This window comes from Miniopterus schreibersii (genome assembly GCF_964146895.1).
Source record: "Miniopterus schreibersii genome assembly, chromosome: 3".
NCBI lineage: Eukaryota > Metazoa > Chordata > Mammalia > Chiroptera > Miniopteridae > Miniopterus > Miniopterus schreibersii.
In genome coordinates this window covers 100000033-100017414 of record NC_138103.1, presented here as the reverse complement: position 1 = coordinate 100017414, position 17382 = coordinate 100000033, and the positions used below count along the sequence as shown (strand labels likewise).

Below are 17382 nucleotides of genomic sequence, written 5' to 3'. Positions count from 1 at the left end.
CAACAAGTACTTGCTCAATACGAGTGTTTTAGCTAAAGAAACACTCTATGTAACAAAAACTAGTAAAAAGTACACCATCTTTTCTTTAATAGGATATTTTTAACACATTACACTAATTTCATTTTCATACCATTTTATACTGAAGAGGCCCTTCTGCCCATTCTCACAGGGTAGCACACGCTCTAGCATAAACTATAATGCAACTGTTTAATGCTAAGCTCCACCTGCCAGTTGACAGTAAAACCTTTCCTTGACATATTTTTTATAAAATACTTGACATCATAATTGATGCAAAAGTATGCACTGTTTTAAGTTAAATTATATTAAAAGCAGGGAAATAGTATTTTAGAGATTACATGATTTGTAAGTCTATTTCTGAATTCAAGCGACAGAAATTTTCAAAGAGCAAACATGATAGAGATTCAAAGGCCACCGTAAGAAATTAATTTTGGAATTAATATCTTAAAAGATTCAGTTGTTATACTGAAAAAAATAACAAAAACAAAGCTGAGTATAGAGGAAATGTACAAGAAAGTGTTGCTGGTGGGGAAAAAAAGGGAAAAGTGAGTCTGTTTTTGATGAAAGCAACAAAGCTCAGAATGAGCATCAGTGAACTGAAAGGAACGTGTCTTCAATGTAGTATGGTTGTGTGTGTGTGTGTGTGTGTGTGTGTGTGTGTGTGTAATTTAGATGGAAAATTATTTATATCACACATGTGGTTTAGCATACTAGATGATTCATCTCAAACTATACCCTTCGGATATATCAGCTTAGGACCTAAACAGTGATTCTTTAAATTGTGTTCCATGGATCCCCAAAGGTTTAAATTCCAGCCAACGCTGGGGCCACAGTGGGTGGGACAGAGAACAGACTTGTTCCTGGACACACACCCCCCCCATCCCTCAATTCAGCTAAGGCCACTCTGCTCTTAGTGGATTTGTTTCTATCGCCTCATAATATTTCATCTGCTCAAAATATTATGCAGCTCAAATCCACTGATCTAGAGCCACTGGTTTTGATAAAGACCTTTCTCAAATGTGCATTTCACATGACAAAGTCAACAGCACCCTTAAAAGTTTACATTGTACATTTTCTATATAAAAGTATAAGTCCCTCATTGCATAGCATAACTCTTCTTCTAACTAAATAAATATGGCATAAAATTATTTTGTTCCTTGGTATATAATTTATATCCCAAAAAATGTCTTTAAACAAACCATTTGCCATATTACATTAAGAACAACAAAATGTGTTTTTACCTATCATTTCTGTTCACTGCATCTCATTTACATCCACGGTGAACAGTTGAAACCCAAAGTAGAATCTGTTACACCTACGACATGAAGCCTAAGGAAACTTTCAGCTCATGTGCCAGGCTTTATTCAGGTTATTGTTTTTCTTTCGCACTGGTTTTTTTTAAACATCTTCATTTGTTGGTGCCTCATTCGTGTTAGCAAATTGTCAATACTAACAGTGTTCATGCTTAAAATCTAATTCAACTGGTTTCTTAGATGAGCTGATTTCAGAAGCACTGTCTGAGTTCCAGATTTCTGGCCCTCTCCAGCCAAGCGAGCAAGGCGCTGCCCTCGGGGAGCTATTCCTGGCCCTCCCGGGGCGGGCGTGCCGCGCAATCAGCCGGCCTGAGCCCACGGCCTGGGATCCGGCCTCACAGCTCTCGGGCAGCAGCCCGAATGCATCGGTGCTCCGGGCAGATGAGTTCACTGCCCTCTTGGCCTCAGAGGTTAGAGGACACAGTTAGCCGTCAGTTATCAACATAGGTTTTCACACCAGATGAAACTTCTTCAAGTGCATTTTCCCTACACATTAAATATTTTATGAATGTATGGAAGCAAAACCTAATTAAAATGGTGAATCTGCTAATATGCATATATTAGATTGAAATATATAAAACAGACAATATCCTACCATTTTTGACCTATAAAAACAGCAATTTATGTTAACTAAGCTTATTATGGTAAGCATTTCACAATATATACATGTATCAAATCATTAGGTTTGCACCTTAAATTTACACAATGCTATGTGTCAGCTGTATCTCAATAAAGGTGGCGGGAAAAACAGCAATTTCAACATAATATATACAGGTACACATGCGTATATGAAATACAGTAAATTCCCAATACAATAACCTGACAGTCATTTCCTTTGCTGGAAGGAAATACTACCTTCTACCCATGAAGATTAAAAAGGAGCACACAACAGAGTGCTCCAATATGAAGAACCATTTCCTATCTGATGGCTGGGAAACAACAAAATGGGCCTTAAAAACAATTTAAGTGCACTGTCAAAGGCTGCACTCTCCAACAATTATTACAAGTAAAATCACCATACGAGAGAAGCGCTGCAGTGAGCACGTTTCTATAATACTCTTGCCCTTTTCTCCAGCTGAAACAGAGGAGAACCTACCCGGCAATGTTGGCCATGGAGCTTAGCGCGTCATATCCCTGAGCAATTGTGACTCTTGGAACCTGGTCCATCGCCAGAACTGTAGTTTTTCTTTGGGAAAGTTTATTTAGCAGGTCTGGATTTTGGGCTGGATAAATAAAACTGATCAGTGTTCCCGATGTCTTCAGAAGGTCAGCTTCATGAGCATCTAATGTTGGATTAAGCATGGGGGCTCGCACCTGGGAAAAAAGTCAAGTCACCGATTGAAAATGTAAATACGTTTATCATATTTTTAGGTAAAGAAGACAATTTAAGTAATAGGCCACGATTGAAATAACACTCCAGGAGTGATCTTTCAGCAATAAATTTCTGACTAAATTCCTACACGAAGATCTATGACATCTGTCCTCTGACTGATGAGCCGCTCACTGGACTAGTAAAGAGCACATACAACTAAATATAGCACCAGAACAGGTTTGCCAGTGAACCATGGAACAGTGGGGAAAATACACAGGCTCTATAACAAACCTGTTCTCCCAAAACCGAGCTCTCTGGTACAATTAAGAGACATTAGAATAAACAGGAAGTTTGGGCGGTGTGTTCAAAGATTAAATTCTTGCTCATTTTGACAAGCACAAGCATTTGGGGTGTTGAGAAGTTAAGAACATTATAAACTAAAATCTCCTGGTCATATGTATAGATTTATGCCACCTTAAAATTCCAGGTGAATATTTACAGATGAATGCAATCCAAGCGGTACCTTGCTGAACTGAGTTTAAGCAAAAAGCCACAGTAAAGTCTGTTCTGTTAAGAAACATCAAATCATGCCCAGCCAGTGTGGCTCAGTGGTTGAGCTTCAACCTATGAACCAGGAGGTCACGGTTTGATTCCCCGTCAGGGCACATGCCCGGGTTGCGGGCTCGAACCCTAGTAGGGGGTGTGCAGGGGGCACCGATCAAAGACTCTCTCATCACTGATGTTTCTATCTCTCCCTCTACCTTCCTCTTTCTGAAATCAATAAAAACATATTTTTTAAAAAAAAAGAAGTTATCAAGTCAATCAATTTATTCACATGCCTAAAAGTTCCAAATGTCCACATTTTAAAGCCATTTTTTTAACTCCATTTTACAAGTGTTTTAAAATGTGTTTTATATCCAAGTTTGAAATCAATTTTCAATGAAAGTTTAACTCCCAGTTCGCAGCAGTGCTGTTAGGCAGGAAAGCATAGAAAAAACAGCCCTGGGACTTAAGTTTTAAAAGGAAATACAAACACAAACACAGGGTCAAGACTTTCATTTCACAGCCTTCCATCTCAATTAAACTATGAGAACCCTTTATCTGTTACTCCCATTTCGGTTGTTGATCTGGGGATGCATGTGATTTAGGTTCTGGACTTTAATTAAGACTCCCTGACAAGGTCTGTCTCTCCTCAGTGAGAATCTATAATATAGATTTTAATAACAATTAGAGGATACCTTTGAATTGATTCTACCAGCCTCTCTCGAACCCTCAGCTGTGACTGTAGGCATTGCAGTGAGTTAAGCCATTAGAATATTTTCTTGAACGTACTATTTAGATCACTATTCCCTCTGGATATTAACAAGTCTGACTTAAAAGAGAGGCCCCAGGGTCAAGTAGTATATTAACGCAAGTATAGCGTTTCTATGTTACAGGATTTTCCAGTACCTTCAACATGTCACACACATCATAAAACTCTAAATGGAACACAGAGCATTTCCAAACTTCTGTGCACCCTACTAAGCCTTTTATGTGAGACATCTCAAAAAGTTTTGATCCCAAAAATATACAGTAGAATGGGTTATACTGATTTTTCTATTTTTCCTAAGCTCTTTCACTCTACCAAGTTTTATCACCAAGTATCTGCACACCTAACCACTTTAAAAGCTTTAGCTAAATTATAATTTATCTCCATACCATACATTTTATTATTCATTTTCTGTAGGAAAAAAAAAAAATGGTTTTGTATCTTCTGGAAGAACCGCTATTTAAGACCCTATCAAATAGTCCACGGACTTGATGTAAAAAAACAAAAAAACAAAAAACTATGTGATTCATTCCTGAGAAATTAGCACAAAAAAACTGATCTTGAAAAAGTGAGCTTATTTTAACCTGATAATCATGCTTCGATAATCCATACTTCCCTGTCTACATTGGTTGCAGAAGGCTTAGGACTTAAGTTAATGTTCAACTCTAGTAATTATCTATGCTAGACTTGAGACACAGCCTCTCTCCCTTTCCCTATATGAGATGTATTGCTCAGGTCCTTCAGCATGTAGATTTCCATCCCACATGAAGAACTTTTATTAAAGTAGAGAGGCTACTGGCCACTCAGCCCAATGCTGCCTTGTCCAGGACAGTCCTACCCTTTCTAAAAATAGCTCTGACATCAGTTCAATCACTGTTCCCTTGGAGGATCACTGCACATTCAGTCCCAAGAGCTCCGTGACTTCTTTCTATTTCAGTAGCAGCTAGATGCTCACCTGTGCGCATGTGGGATACACAGGAACCGTGGAGTGCAAATATCTCTAACCAATTAAAAGGGGATTTCCACACAGCCAATGTAAAAAAAAGACCACTTTTTCTCTTCTCATGGTTAAACACAGATCATGGCCTGAACATGAAAAATACTCACAACATGCAATCATTCTTTTGAGAAAAAGGCATCGTTTGAAAGTATGAAAAGCTCTAACATTGGACATTAATTTTCCTATGCAAAGAGTTTGAAACATCCCCATGCCACAACAAGAGGGGGAAAGGAAAGGGATAATTACTTTGACCACCAAATCAGAGGCCAGCACTTCTTTTGTTCCTTGGATCTGGGCACCTGCTGCTCTGTAGTGGTCATCTGAGAACTTGGACGCTTCGCCAGCACCCGACTCCACGACAACATTGAAACCCTGCTTGACCAAGGCCTGAACGCCTGCAGGAGACAATGCCACTCGCTTCTCATTCTGGAAAATTTCCTTGGGGATTCCGACAGTCAGTTGCTTATATGGAATTCCTACAAAGCCAAAAAAAAAAAAAAAAAAGAACACTTGGTAAACAATGTTTCAATAACAGAGTTCAGAAAATGGATATGGGAAAATTGTTCAGAAGAGACAAATAGACGGCACATAGAGTTTCTGTTCAAAATGATGTTCCTGATGCAGAATCATAAATCTTTGACCTTTTTTGATAAGTTTTTATGCTCTCTCTCCTAAAAATTCTAATTATTTTATTTAACCAAATGGCCCTCTTCAAGGCACATGACTAGCTTAGCTTATTCTCATGATAAAAATGGGTTGAGAGACCACTCAACATGCTAACTCCACTCTTCAAATTAACACTCTCGGGTTTACGGTCTCCTTGTCCTTACTTTCAAGGAAGACAAAGGAGTAATTAGCTGTTTTGAAGAACCCTCTCTCTACTAGACACCCAAAATCACCTTCCCCTCTCTCTACTAGACACCCAAAGTCACCTTCCCCTCTCTCTACTAGACACCCAAAGTCACCTTCCTGGCAATTTGGCCACAGGGAATGCCTCCCAGATTCCAGGTGTTGTAGCTTGGGACCTTACATTCTCAGCGATAACTCATTAGACCAGGGGACAGCAGCTGGGTCAAAGATAACAATCTACAGGCCAGACAGGAGAAAAACCAGCAGCCTATGAGATCCTTTACATAGGGGACACTCTGTGTTGGCCAGTGACTACCACCCCAACCAGGTTCTCTAAGGAAGTTGGAGGGGAGACCCCCCAGAAAGGACAGAGAGAGTGGAAGAGTGCAGCAGCGACCAGTGAGCACAGCGTGGGGTAATCAAAGGGAGGTCGGCAAGCAATGGCACTAGAAACATCAGCAGTGGAGACTCAAGGAGAGAAGGTGAGTCACAGCTGTGACATCCAGAATAGCATTCCATTCTCCAAGACGTCTCCAAGCCTGGCCTCCCATGCTTCCCGAGTCCTTACAATAAGCCCTAATCACAAAATATTACCTGTTCAATAAAAGTGACTCTATCTATGTAAAAAAAAATTATATATATATATAAATCTGGTTTGATTCTGTTCCTTGCAACCCAAAAGAGCCTGTGTAATACAGTGTTAAAGTATGTAACACGGTTCAGACCAGCTTTAGCTAAAGTACATTAGTTTCTTCTGTTGTTTAACTCACAAGTGGTCATAAACAGGTTTTTTTTTATAAAAAGGATTTCCTTCTATTTAAGTTTTACTAAAGTTTAGGAAATCTAGCAACATAAACTCTGATTATATATAATAAAAAAATGAAATTATCTCTATAGAGTAACTTATTGAGGTCTTAGAGAGCTGTTGTCAACCTAAAAATGTCTGCGTTTGAACAGTCTTAGATCCCACACTATATATGCAGTTGTAATCGATAGCAAACTCAAGGCAGATATATGCTGAATCTTACACTCTACTTCAAGGAGAGAAAAACAATAAAAAGCTGGCAAATATTTTAGATTGATGTACAAAGTTAAACCCCATATACTTATCTAGAGTTCACTTATCTAACAATGTCAGATTATCTAGGCCCTACATACCTCAAATCACGGAAGGTATCAAAGACAATTGAAATCACATCAAAAGGATTTAGGAAAGAATCTGAAAGGGCCAAATATGATGCAACTTAAGCATCAAAAAGAATAATAACTAATTGCAACATAGTAAAATATACCCAAAAATGTTAAAACCCATGAGTTCATGATGATACTCAAAAAAATAAATAAATATTTTGTAACAGCTTCATTGGTCAACTTGGGAGGAAGGAATGTGTGGAAGGTAGAATTATGGTCTCCCAACGATATCCATGTCCTACTCCTCAGAACATGTGACTAGGTTACCAAACCTGGCAAAGGAGAATTAAGGTGGAATTAAGGTTGCTAATCAGATGACCTTGAGATGGGGAGATTATCCTGGATTGTATGGGTGGGCCCAAAGGTCCTTAAATGTGAAAAAAGGGGGCAGAAGAGTCCAAGCCAAAGAGTAATTTGAAGAAGCTGCTGGCTTTGAAGATGGAGGGTGTGGCCATAAGCCAAGAAATGCAGGCAGCGCAGGCAGTCTGCAGAAACTGAAAGAAGCAAGGACGCAGATTCTCCCCTAGAGCCTCCGGAAGGAGCACAGCCCTGCCAACACCTTGGTTTAAACCCAGTGAGAGCCATTTCAGACTCTTCCTTCCAGAAGTGTAAGACAATAAATTTGTGTTGTAGGAAGCCAGTAAGAATGTAATCATTTGTTACAGCCGGAATAGATACATAAGGGAACCAACTGATTATTACCAAAACCAGTAAATAATCGGAAAGAATCAAACAGGTATGGCACCTTTCCAGTACAATCTCAGGTAACTAAATAATAGATGGAACGTTTTTCTTTATAGAGAAATTCTAGCTAATAAACAAAGAATGATAGGCCCTAGCTGGATAGCTCAGTTGGTTAGAGCATCTCCTGATACACCAAGGTTGCAGGTTAGATCCTCAGTCAGGGCGCATGCAAGAATCAACCAATGAATGCGTAAGTAAGTGGAACACCAAACCGATGTTTTTCTCTCTCTCTCTTCTTTCCTCTCTCTCTAAAATCAATAAATAATTTTTTTTTAAAGAAATACATGTAAAGAAGTACAGAGCCTAGCAGCCTTAAAAAAAAAAAAAAAAAAAAGTTAGAATGATAGAATATCACGAATTTAAAACCCCTGATGAAATCATGGATTTAGTTAATAATCATCAATCAAACAGCCACTATAGCCTTTGAGTAAGAAACTAACAGGAACTTCCTAATAGATGGATCACACTGACAACATCTGAAGTCATGGGTTCACCTTCTTAATATAATGCAACAGGTGATACACGGTTCTTGCCCAATAAATCAAACCCGACTCTGGTCTGGCCTCTAGATCTAGCTAAGTGTTACAGAAAATACAAGGTGCAGGGAAACTTGTTAAATAATACCGAGGGAATTCGGTCAGGCAAGCCTGGACTGCAAGGAATTCTACAGGAAGACAGCTAAAGTCTTCAACAAATATATTAAATGGAAAACTGAGGAGGGGAACGTACAGGTCAAAAGACACCTAAAGACACAGCAAGTGAGTACAACGTGTAGACCCTACATGGCTCATTGTTTGAACAAAGCAGCTGTAAAAAGAAAAGAAATTAAGGGGGGAAAAGTGAGAAAATATGAACAGTGACTGGAATACTTTTCATGCTTTTCAATGTGATAATGAAATAGTGGTTTTATTAAGGAAAAAATAGAATCCTTATCTTCTAAAGATTAAAAGTAACTACCTAGGAAATAGTCCACAATCAGAAATTAAACAAAAAATAGACAAAGTCTTATACATAATCAACATAGAAACCTTGGTGTCTATGCATTTACGCACGAGGACAACTGTCATGTCCTCAATGCAGGTATTTATTTTATACATAGTTTTATCACACTGGATAATCTGGCTTTCTAGAACTGTTTGAAAAGTCTGAAGCCAAAGTTGAGGACTCCCAGGGGCAGGTCCCCTGCCAACAGTGACTTGTCGTGTGAGAAAAAGAAAAGAGGCTGGGAAATCGATTAAAGGCAGACGTGAGAATTCAAAAAGCCTAAGAGTTTAGGGCCTTTAATGCACAGCAAGCAGTCTCACAAACTTAAATTACTCCACGAGGCAAAGACTTCTGGTTGCCCCCAGGTATCCATCCTGTTCCCCACCTTAGAGACAGAATGCCATTTTTAGTTGAGAGTGTTGCCACCTGGAGTGAAAGACTAAATGTCTCTGTCTCCCTTATAGTACATAAGGCCGCCGGTCTGATTCCGTTCAGTGGGGTATAAACAGTGCTGGGAAGGTCTTTGGGTGAGATGCATACAGGGACCTATCTGACTTGGCTTAGAAGGGCCTCCTTCTAGCCTGCACCCCAGAACAGAAGGCGGTCGGGGGGGGGGGGGGCGGGCTTGAAAACCACTAAAAGGCTTCAGCTCTTACTCTGTGTGAGCTAGGAAGCTAGTGGCAAATTCTGAGTACAAGAGTGAGGTGTTCTTTCATTTTAAAAAGATTATTCTCACTGTCATATGCGGAACAGACCGTAGGGGGACAAAGGCAGAAAGCATAGAGATCATTCAGAAGACTAGTGCTGCAGTCCAGGTGACAGCTGATGGTGGCTTGGAGCAGAAGGGTAACAGTGGTGACGGTGAGAAGGGGACAGATTCTTGATAAAAGGCAGAGCTGACCTGACCTACTACAAGGATCTAGGGAGGCTCCAAGGTCTCTGACCTGAGCAACTGAGGTGAAGCTGCCTTTTGAGAAACGCTGCTGCAGATAAAGTAATACGCTTAGTTCCTAATTCTTGAGCGCAGATGTGCCTCATCTAGTACAATTCTCCAGTGCTGACCAGGAGAGAGACAGAGCTGTCAGGGTTACTACAAATAGCACTTTCCAGGCTCCACTCCACTGGTTTACCCTTTTTCTAGTCTCTCTCCTTCTGCATTAGCACTGACAACCTAGAACTTCTCATAAGAAAGTGCTCATTAGGTCTTTTCATTCAAAATGATCACCCAGGCCTGGCCAGCATGGCTCAGTGGTTGAGTGTCAACCCATGAACCAGGACACAGTCCGATTCCCGGTCAGGGCACATGCCCGGGTTGCAGGCTCCATCCCTAGTTGGGGGCGTGCAGGGGGCAGCCGATCAATGACTCTCTCATCATTGATGTTTCTCTCTCTCTCCCCCTCTCCCTACCTCTCTCTGAAATCAATAAAGACAAACTTAAACAAAAAAATATATATATATATACACACACATACACACACACACACACACACACGTAAGTGATCGCCCACAAGCACCAGGCACGGCTGTGCTTTTTCAGTCATCGGGAGAGCCATTCGCTCCCACGACTTGAAGGCCAGCTTCACACACGCTGAAGGGAGACTCTACCTGGCTTCGCGGAGGATTTACACCAGAGCGCCTGATGAGTGTGAAACGCTCGTAAAAACTTCTTCTTCCCAGGCACGACCTTGCAGGACCCCAAATTGCTAAGTAAAGGACACGAACAGCCAGTCACCACTGTTTTCAGCAGGTTCGCCATGTTCAGAGCGGCTCCCAACTTTCCGAGTCCCCGATTTTCTTGAAGGAAAATCACTAGGAGGAAAGAGAATAAAATATGTATGTGCTGAGAAAAACATACCGTACTTTGTCTTTTGAACAGCAAGACATAAAAAAAACATACTAATCCAAAGAGCTTGGAATATAGCAGTTCCATGTGATTGAACTTCTTTGCCAAGTCTTTTACTTAGAGAAGATGCTTCATAAGTTTGTTCCCAATTCAGGTATTTAAAGTTGAAATCCGCTTTCCCTCTTAAACTGTAGTTATAAACTCACTATTCAATTCAGAGCCTAAATCACGTATGTCTAATTGATCCTTAATGTAGCTCAAAAGTTAAAAAAAAAAATTGCTAGAGCCCAGTCTCAGCTTGCATGAGTTATTTCTAAGTCTGCATGTCCAGGAAAAATTGTATATAATCAAAGTCACCCTTGGACTTCCCTTAAATTGTCTAAACGACTGTGCAGTACAGCAGCAACTTGTTTAGATGCCGCACTGCACAGAAAACACGCATCCTATTAAGTGAGGCAGGATGCTCACCCTGTGAGAACCCTCGAACCGAGGCTGCATGAACACAGGCTCATGTCTGCCAGGTGCACATCTCAAGAATATTAAACATGTGGATATGACTCCAACAAAAAAGAAAGGAAAATTCCAGTTTGTGCTTGCAGATTAGGGTGCAACTATGGGCTCTTCTGTCACGTCACTGGTCGGTCCTCACAAGTGGCCACTTTTTGCCAGCTCTAACCAGGCTGGGTGAAGTGTCATTGACCTTGGCTGTTACTGACCTAGGCTTTAGTGGCTACTCCTCTGCTCTCCTTGGCAGATCCCCAGGGATTCGTGGAAAGCTCCCATCATCCCCAGGATTCCCAATGTTCCCCCCATCCTTCCTTTCTTTCCTTCAAAGCTCTGAAGAAGCAGAGGACCTGGAACCCTATCCGTTACGCTCAGCTGACTCCCCCAACTGTCCATTTACATTCTGACCCATCATGTGGGCCCCCGCAGTGCCCAGCACCCAATCCCAGCAGAGTCCATACACATCCTTCTAAAAATGGGTCTAGCTCCTTTTTAATTTCAGCACTGCTGCCACAACTCCCTGAAGCAACTTCTTGCAAATACCAGAAAGCAACATGGAGAATGGAAATCCTCCATCCAGGTGGCGCTGATTTTTAAGATGCCCTTTCATGCAACAAGCACGCACCGAGGGCTGAGACTCAGAGGCACAGCCATTAGCAGCATCTGAAGACTCAAAATGAAACAGGTTTGCTTGGAGATAAGAAACGTCAACAAGTCAGAACGCTACAAACCAGAGCAACCAAGTCCAAAGTTCCTGGCGGGATCAAAGGAAGTCATGTCCTCCTATAGGGCTCAAAAAAGAAGGGAAAAGCCCTAGCCTGGTAGTTCAGTTGGTGAGAGCTTCATCCCGATACATCAAGGTCGCAGGTTCAACCCCTGGTCAGGGTGCATATGAGAGTCAACCAAGGAATGCACAAGTGAGTGGAAGAACAAAATCAAAAAAATAAAACCAATAAATAAAATTTCTCTCTAAAGTCAATAAATAAAACATTGAAAAAAAAAAAAGAAGAAGGGTAAGAGTAAGGTGTTGGAGATGGAGAGAGTTAAGTGAACAAAAAGAGCAGAGGGCACATGCAAGACGTGTCTAGGCACGCCATCAAAAATGTACATGAGTAATCCTTTGCATTTGAATAGAAGGTTTTCTATTTTCAGTGTTTCCACATGTGTCTTTTCATTTCAGTCCTAAAGCGTTCCCGAACCCCATAAATACTTTCCTTGTTCATTCATAGGTCACTTCTAGTGTCATTCGTGGCGGAGAGTGCAGAGCAAACGAGTTCGATACTCAGCTACTCATTCAAAACATTCAAGGAATCTATGCCAAGAACCAAGGGAGATACAAAGATATGTAAAAGGTAACTCTTGTCTTGAGGGAGATTTTCTATACCACTCCTAACCTTCCCACTTACCCTAGCTTCTCTTCTTGGATCATCCCAGCTCCCCAACAAACGCTGTTCTCCTGGCGTTGACAAGGCCTGCCCAGACCTCATCAGCGAAAAAGCAAAGCCAGCTATAACAGAGCCCGTGTACTTCTAAGTCTGCCACTCACTCGCTGTTGGACCTGGACCTGTGCTCAGTCTGCTCCTCCGGGAAAGGAGCACAGGAAAGCTCGCCTGTTAGGCTCTAGAAATGTTACATTGGATGAGATTTTTGCAGTGCTTTAAAGCCGAAGTCCTACTTCGTGGCCTGGAGTCTGGAAGATCTGCCCTGCCTACTTGGCAAATGGTAGTTTGATGCTGAGCAGATAGATCCCTGGCATCAGATGCCAACAGGGTCAAAGCCTTCAGGAGTCCATTTCTTCCCAAAACTCCACTTGATTCGAGTTACGAACATACAGCACAGTCAGTAGTTGACTGTCAAGCGCAGTCCTTTCACTAAGCCTAAATCAAATACAAATGACCCTGAAAGATATTCAGAGAATAAGTATCTGAATCATGTTATTACAAGCTGGTAAATGTTACCAAAGATAGTATTCCCTCGTAATCGTCACATTTTCCGATAGCATCACTTTAAAACTCTCTGCTGTTTTATTACCCATGTGCTTCTAAAGCTTTCAAGCAACTGGAGGAAACTTTACAACTCAAAATAGAAAAAAAAGGGGGATTAGTATGGCATTCATATGGCCCCCTCTAATGTAAACTGTTTGGCTATCTCCCCTAATTGATACCAAAATCCTTGAGGGCAAGCACCTGAGAGAGAGGTCAGCAGGGAGGCTAAGAGGGTGGACTGCGGATCCTAAGGGCCGGTTCTGCAACATATTGGCTGTGACCTTGGCAAGTCAGTCACGTAACTTCTCTGCACCCAATTTCCTCATCTTTAAAACGAAAACGATAATAATAGCACCTACCTTACAGGGCTGTTGTGGGGAATAAAAGGATATTCACTTTGGTATTACCTCGGGCGGGGCGATTTGCACACTATAAAGGAAATCAACAAGTGTTTTTTGCCTGAAGGAGCCAACCACCAGGGCTGGGCAACCTGAAGCCTGGGTATCTACAGTAGAGCCTCCGAGGAGTTTCAGGAAACTTCGTTTGAAAATGAAATTCTGTAGCCTTGTGGGAAACTAAGCAAAGGTAACCACCCTGGGCGCACCTGCTGGTAAGAAAGTAATCCTCAACTGTCCATCCAGGAAGAAACAGCCGAGGTTTGCCAAGTTACAGGGGCGCCAAGGCCAAGAAGGGCACATTTCAAATAAAAGCGGCCGGCAAGCCCCATCTGCCCGAGTAGAGCGTCCTTTCCAGGCTCCCTAAAACGGATCACCCAAGGACGGCCGGGCATCCCGGGCCAGCGGAGGACGCGGGCACGCGTAAACAAGGCGCGCGCAAAGCCAGGCGTGCCCCCCAAGGACGCCCTTCCCTGCACCACTTGGAGCGGCGGCGGCGTGACCTCCCCAGACCCCCGGCGCCGCCCCCCGCTCGCGAGCTCCACCGCCACCGGCTGGCATCACCCGGGACCGCTATTTATAACCCGTCCCCGACGCCCATTGGCCGAGGCTGCATATGTCATTCCGCCCCCCAAGTTCGAATCCCCCTCCTGCCCCCCGCCGCCCCTCCCCGCACGCCTGCCGGCTAGAGGTTTGTTTGCCGGGACCACCAGCAGCGCGCCCCGCAAACGCTCACAACTTTCCCTCGCCACCTCCTGCGTCTGCAGCCAGCCAGCCACCCACCCCGCATCCCATCAAGGTCCAAGCACAATTTCGGGGCCTCCAGCTGCCACCTCTCTTGGTGCACCCCTATCGGGAGTCCTCTATGACCTCCCTCCTTCCTCCCATCTGGTGGGCCCAAGTGACCCCTACGACCCCCGCCACCCCGCACAGGCCCCGGACCTGCATCTGCCCAGCTGCCGCCTCGCCCCCTGCCCTCCACGGGGACCCAGTAAGACTCCACCCGCCCCCAGCTGGAGACGAGAAAGGGGGCCCTGCAGGCGCGGTTCTCCTTCCCCGCCCACGCCTCGGGCCTGCGGGCGCCGGGGTCCCTGCCCACACCGCCCCCTTCTCCTTGACAGGTCCCCTTCCCCGCGCCGACCCCGATCGCAGCCGCGAGCCCCGCGCTCCCTCCCCCGCGGCGCCCCTTCCCCAGCCAGCTGCGCCCTGGGCGCGCGCCCGCGCCGCCGCGCTCACCTAGGCGGGGAGGCCGGGCAGTCGCGGGCGGTGCTCGGGGGACCGAGGGGGACGCCGCGCTGGCCGACCCGGGCTGGGGCCCCGCGCCGCTGAGCCTCCAACCCGGAAGAACAGCCCCAACCCGGCGGAGGCGGCCACGTGACGGCGACGCGGCCCCCACCCGCCCCGCGCCCCCGCCCCCGCCCGCGCCCCCGCGCCGCCGACCCCGCTCCCGCCCGGCCCCCTCCGCCCGCCCGCGGCCCGCGCGCCCCGGGCCTGCAGCGCCCGGCGCCCTCACCCAACGCCCCCTCCGCGCGCCCAGGCCAGGTGCCCCCGAGGGCCGCGCACCGTCCTCCGCGGCAGCCGCAACCTCTTTGTCTCGGATCGCCCCGCGGCCCCCCGCCCCGCCTCCGCGCTCTCCCGGGGCCCGTCCTTGTCAATCAAGGCTGGAGCCAAACCCGGGCGCTGGAGTTTTCTGGGCTGCATTTGATCTCTGTCCCTGGAGAGCCAGTTACAAAGTGTGATTTCCTCCCCAGCGGCCCACCAGGACGCATCGGAGGGTAATGTAACTCCACTCCTGGTGCCTGACTTGCCTCCACCTCTCTAGGAAAAATCAGAGTTTCTGGAACAGCAGAGCACCGAAAAGAAAGTGGGAAGGAAGCCAGCGGGGGGTGAAGGGCGGGAATCGGGACGTTGTTTTTCCTTTCTGGCCAGAGCAGAGGTAAGTTCCTCCGAAAAGATATTGAGGACCCGAAAATTAAGACACATCTGCGTGCTCGCCTTCCAAAGGCTGGCACCGAGAAAGCCGTGTGCTAAAGTTAGTATCCAGCGGCTGGAGAGTGCCCTTGGTGGGGAAGTTGTCCCCACCAGGCCTTGGCTGATTTCAGCAAAACTATTAAAGGACTCCAAGCATAAGGACTTAGTTGTTCCTTGCACGTAGTTAGGCTACTTAGTCTGCAGGTGTCTTCTGATTAAAAGTAGGAGGAATGAATTATGGAGCATAAAATGGCTCATTTACCTAAAGCTGAACCGTCCTGAAGCCCAGTGAGGTAGGTCACTGCTTTTTACTTTAATTGAAATATCTGACGTGATATTTCACAAAATAATTATGACTCTAAAACAGATATTACATATTCTAAAAATAATTTTAGAGAAACCTTTATTTTGAGAACATCTGTTGTGTTTCACCAGCACAGAGGTCATTCAGCTAATGGACTCACACTGCCATCCAGACAAGGTAAAAAACATGTCCCTGTCCTAGAAGAGTTCACAGGCAGGAAGAGACACAGCCTGGTGTTTGAAAATAATGAGCCTCGAGAAGTGCACCAGAGGGACAGTTTGCAGATACCGCAGGTACCGTGAGTCAGGAGTAACTGAAAAGTATTAAAACTAAGCTCCTTTCACAATATGTGTAAGTCAGATCATTGTGCTATGTGCCTTCAACATGGACAGGTCTGCATGTCAATTATATCTCAATAAAACTGGGGGGGGGGGGAAACTAAGCCCTTGTTTTAACACACGTGTGTGTGTGTGTGTGTGTCAGTGTCAGGGGGTTGCTTCTTTTCTCTTCAAGGCTTAAACATCAGTGGGCACAATTTTGTCCAATGGTGTCTAGAGACAGTTTGGTAGTCACAACTGGAAAGGGGAGGTATCTCGTGGGTAGGGGCCAGGGATGCTGCCAGACACTCAACATTACAGAGGACAGCCCTTTACAACAAAGAAGTAGGGACCCCAAACGTCAGCAGTTCTAAGACTGAGAAACAGTGGCTTAAAGAAACGTTCAATGGGTTACTTAATTTGACTCTCTTATGATGATACCACATGAGAACAAATCCAAAGATGACATACAACTTTTCACTTATTCTATTAAATAATAAGCACATGGTAATTTTTTAAATTCATTCAGCTCCTTTGTCCAACATAATTAGGGTACCATTGCTCTTATGAAAACATTTGTCATTTGGAAGGTTCTGTTTTAGGCCTCAAACTCCTACATAGTAATTACAATGTATTCATAGGAGCCCCCCAAAGAAAATTGGATTAAGTTCCAAAAGTTTGTAAATTAGTTGCTTCTGAATCTTAGCCACTGTCTTGGATAAAATTCTTGCAAAGATTTTATATCCCCACTAGGTTGTGAGGGCTTTGTCCATTTTGACATCTGCTCCTTCCTCCTTGGCTTTCAGGGCCACCAAACCGTAACAGTCACATATGTGCAAGTTCTCATTACACATTGTTCTAAGGTTGGATACTTAAATTTTAAATATACTTCCAAATTAGGGTACACATTAAAATTTGAACCCTCTGAAATTTAGAAGACTGTGTACCCACAAATGCTTAAAGAGAGCATAATCTATATTTAATATTTAGAGTCCTAATCTATCAAAAGCAAAAAAAAGATGACACCTTTAGAAGAATGTAACACACCATCAGGGTCTTCTTTGAAGCCTCAAACTAGAGAGGAGCCCAACAGCCAAAATCAAAATGTGGACTGAGCCTGAGAAGACAGGTGATCAGAAGCTGAATTCCAAAGACTTGCTACCGAAACCCTGCATCTCCTCCTTAAAACCAGCCAGAGAACAGGCCAATTTAATGTGTCTTCATTGTGGTTATGTTAAACAGTTATCAGCAGTTTACTGTTTCAAGCTCCCCTTTTATAAGTAATTGTTAACAAAGTGAACAAGTCCATTGAGATTGAGGCAGGGGTTTTAATAATGGAGACG

The 17382-nt window shown here is 44.1% G+C and overlaps 1 protein-coding gene across 8 annotated transcripts in view; it reads right to left on the bottom strand.

The window, feature by feature from the left end:
* Positions 1-15161, bottom strand: part of NNT (nicotinamide nucleotide transhydrogenase) — a 77269-nt gene extending 62108 nt beyond the window's left edge. The window contains exons 1-5 of one of the 8 annotated variants that reach the window (XM_081132400.1): positions 13657-13999; positions 13412-13481; positions 10326-10529; positions 5199-5428; positions 2428-2645 (exon numbers count right to left, since the gene is read on the bottom strand). In XM_081132400.1, the coding sequence (XP_080988526.1) occupies positions 2428-2645; positions 5199-5428; positions 10326-10476 (599 nt within the window). In that variant the 5' untranslated portion in view covers positions 10477-10529; positions 13412-13481; positions 13657-13999. Of the gene's footprint in view, positions 1-2427; positions 2646-5198; positions 5429-10325; positions 10530-10617; positions 12193-12473; positions 12956-13411; positions 13482-13656; positions 14000-14683; positions 14853-14960 lie in introns of those variants that run through there. The other 7 variants (XM_081132396.1, XM_081132398.1, XM_081132397.1 and 4 more) reach the window with 7 other exon arrangements.
* Positions 15162-17382: the final 2221 nt, after the last annotated feature.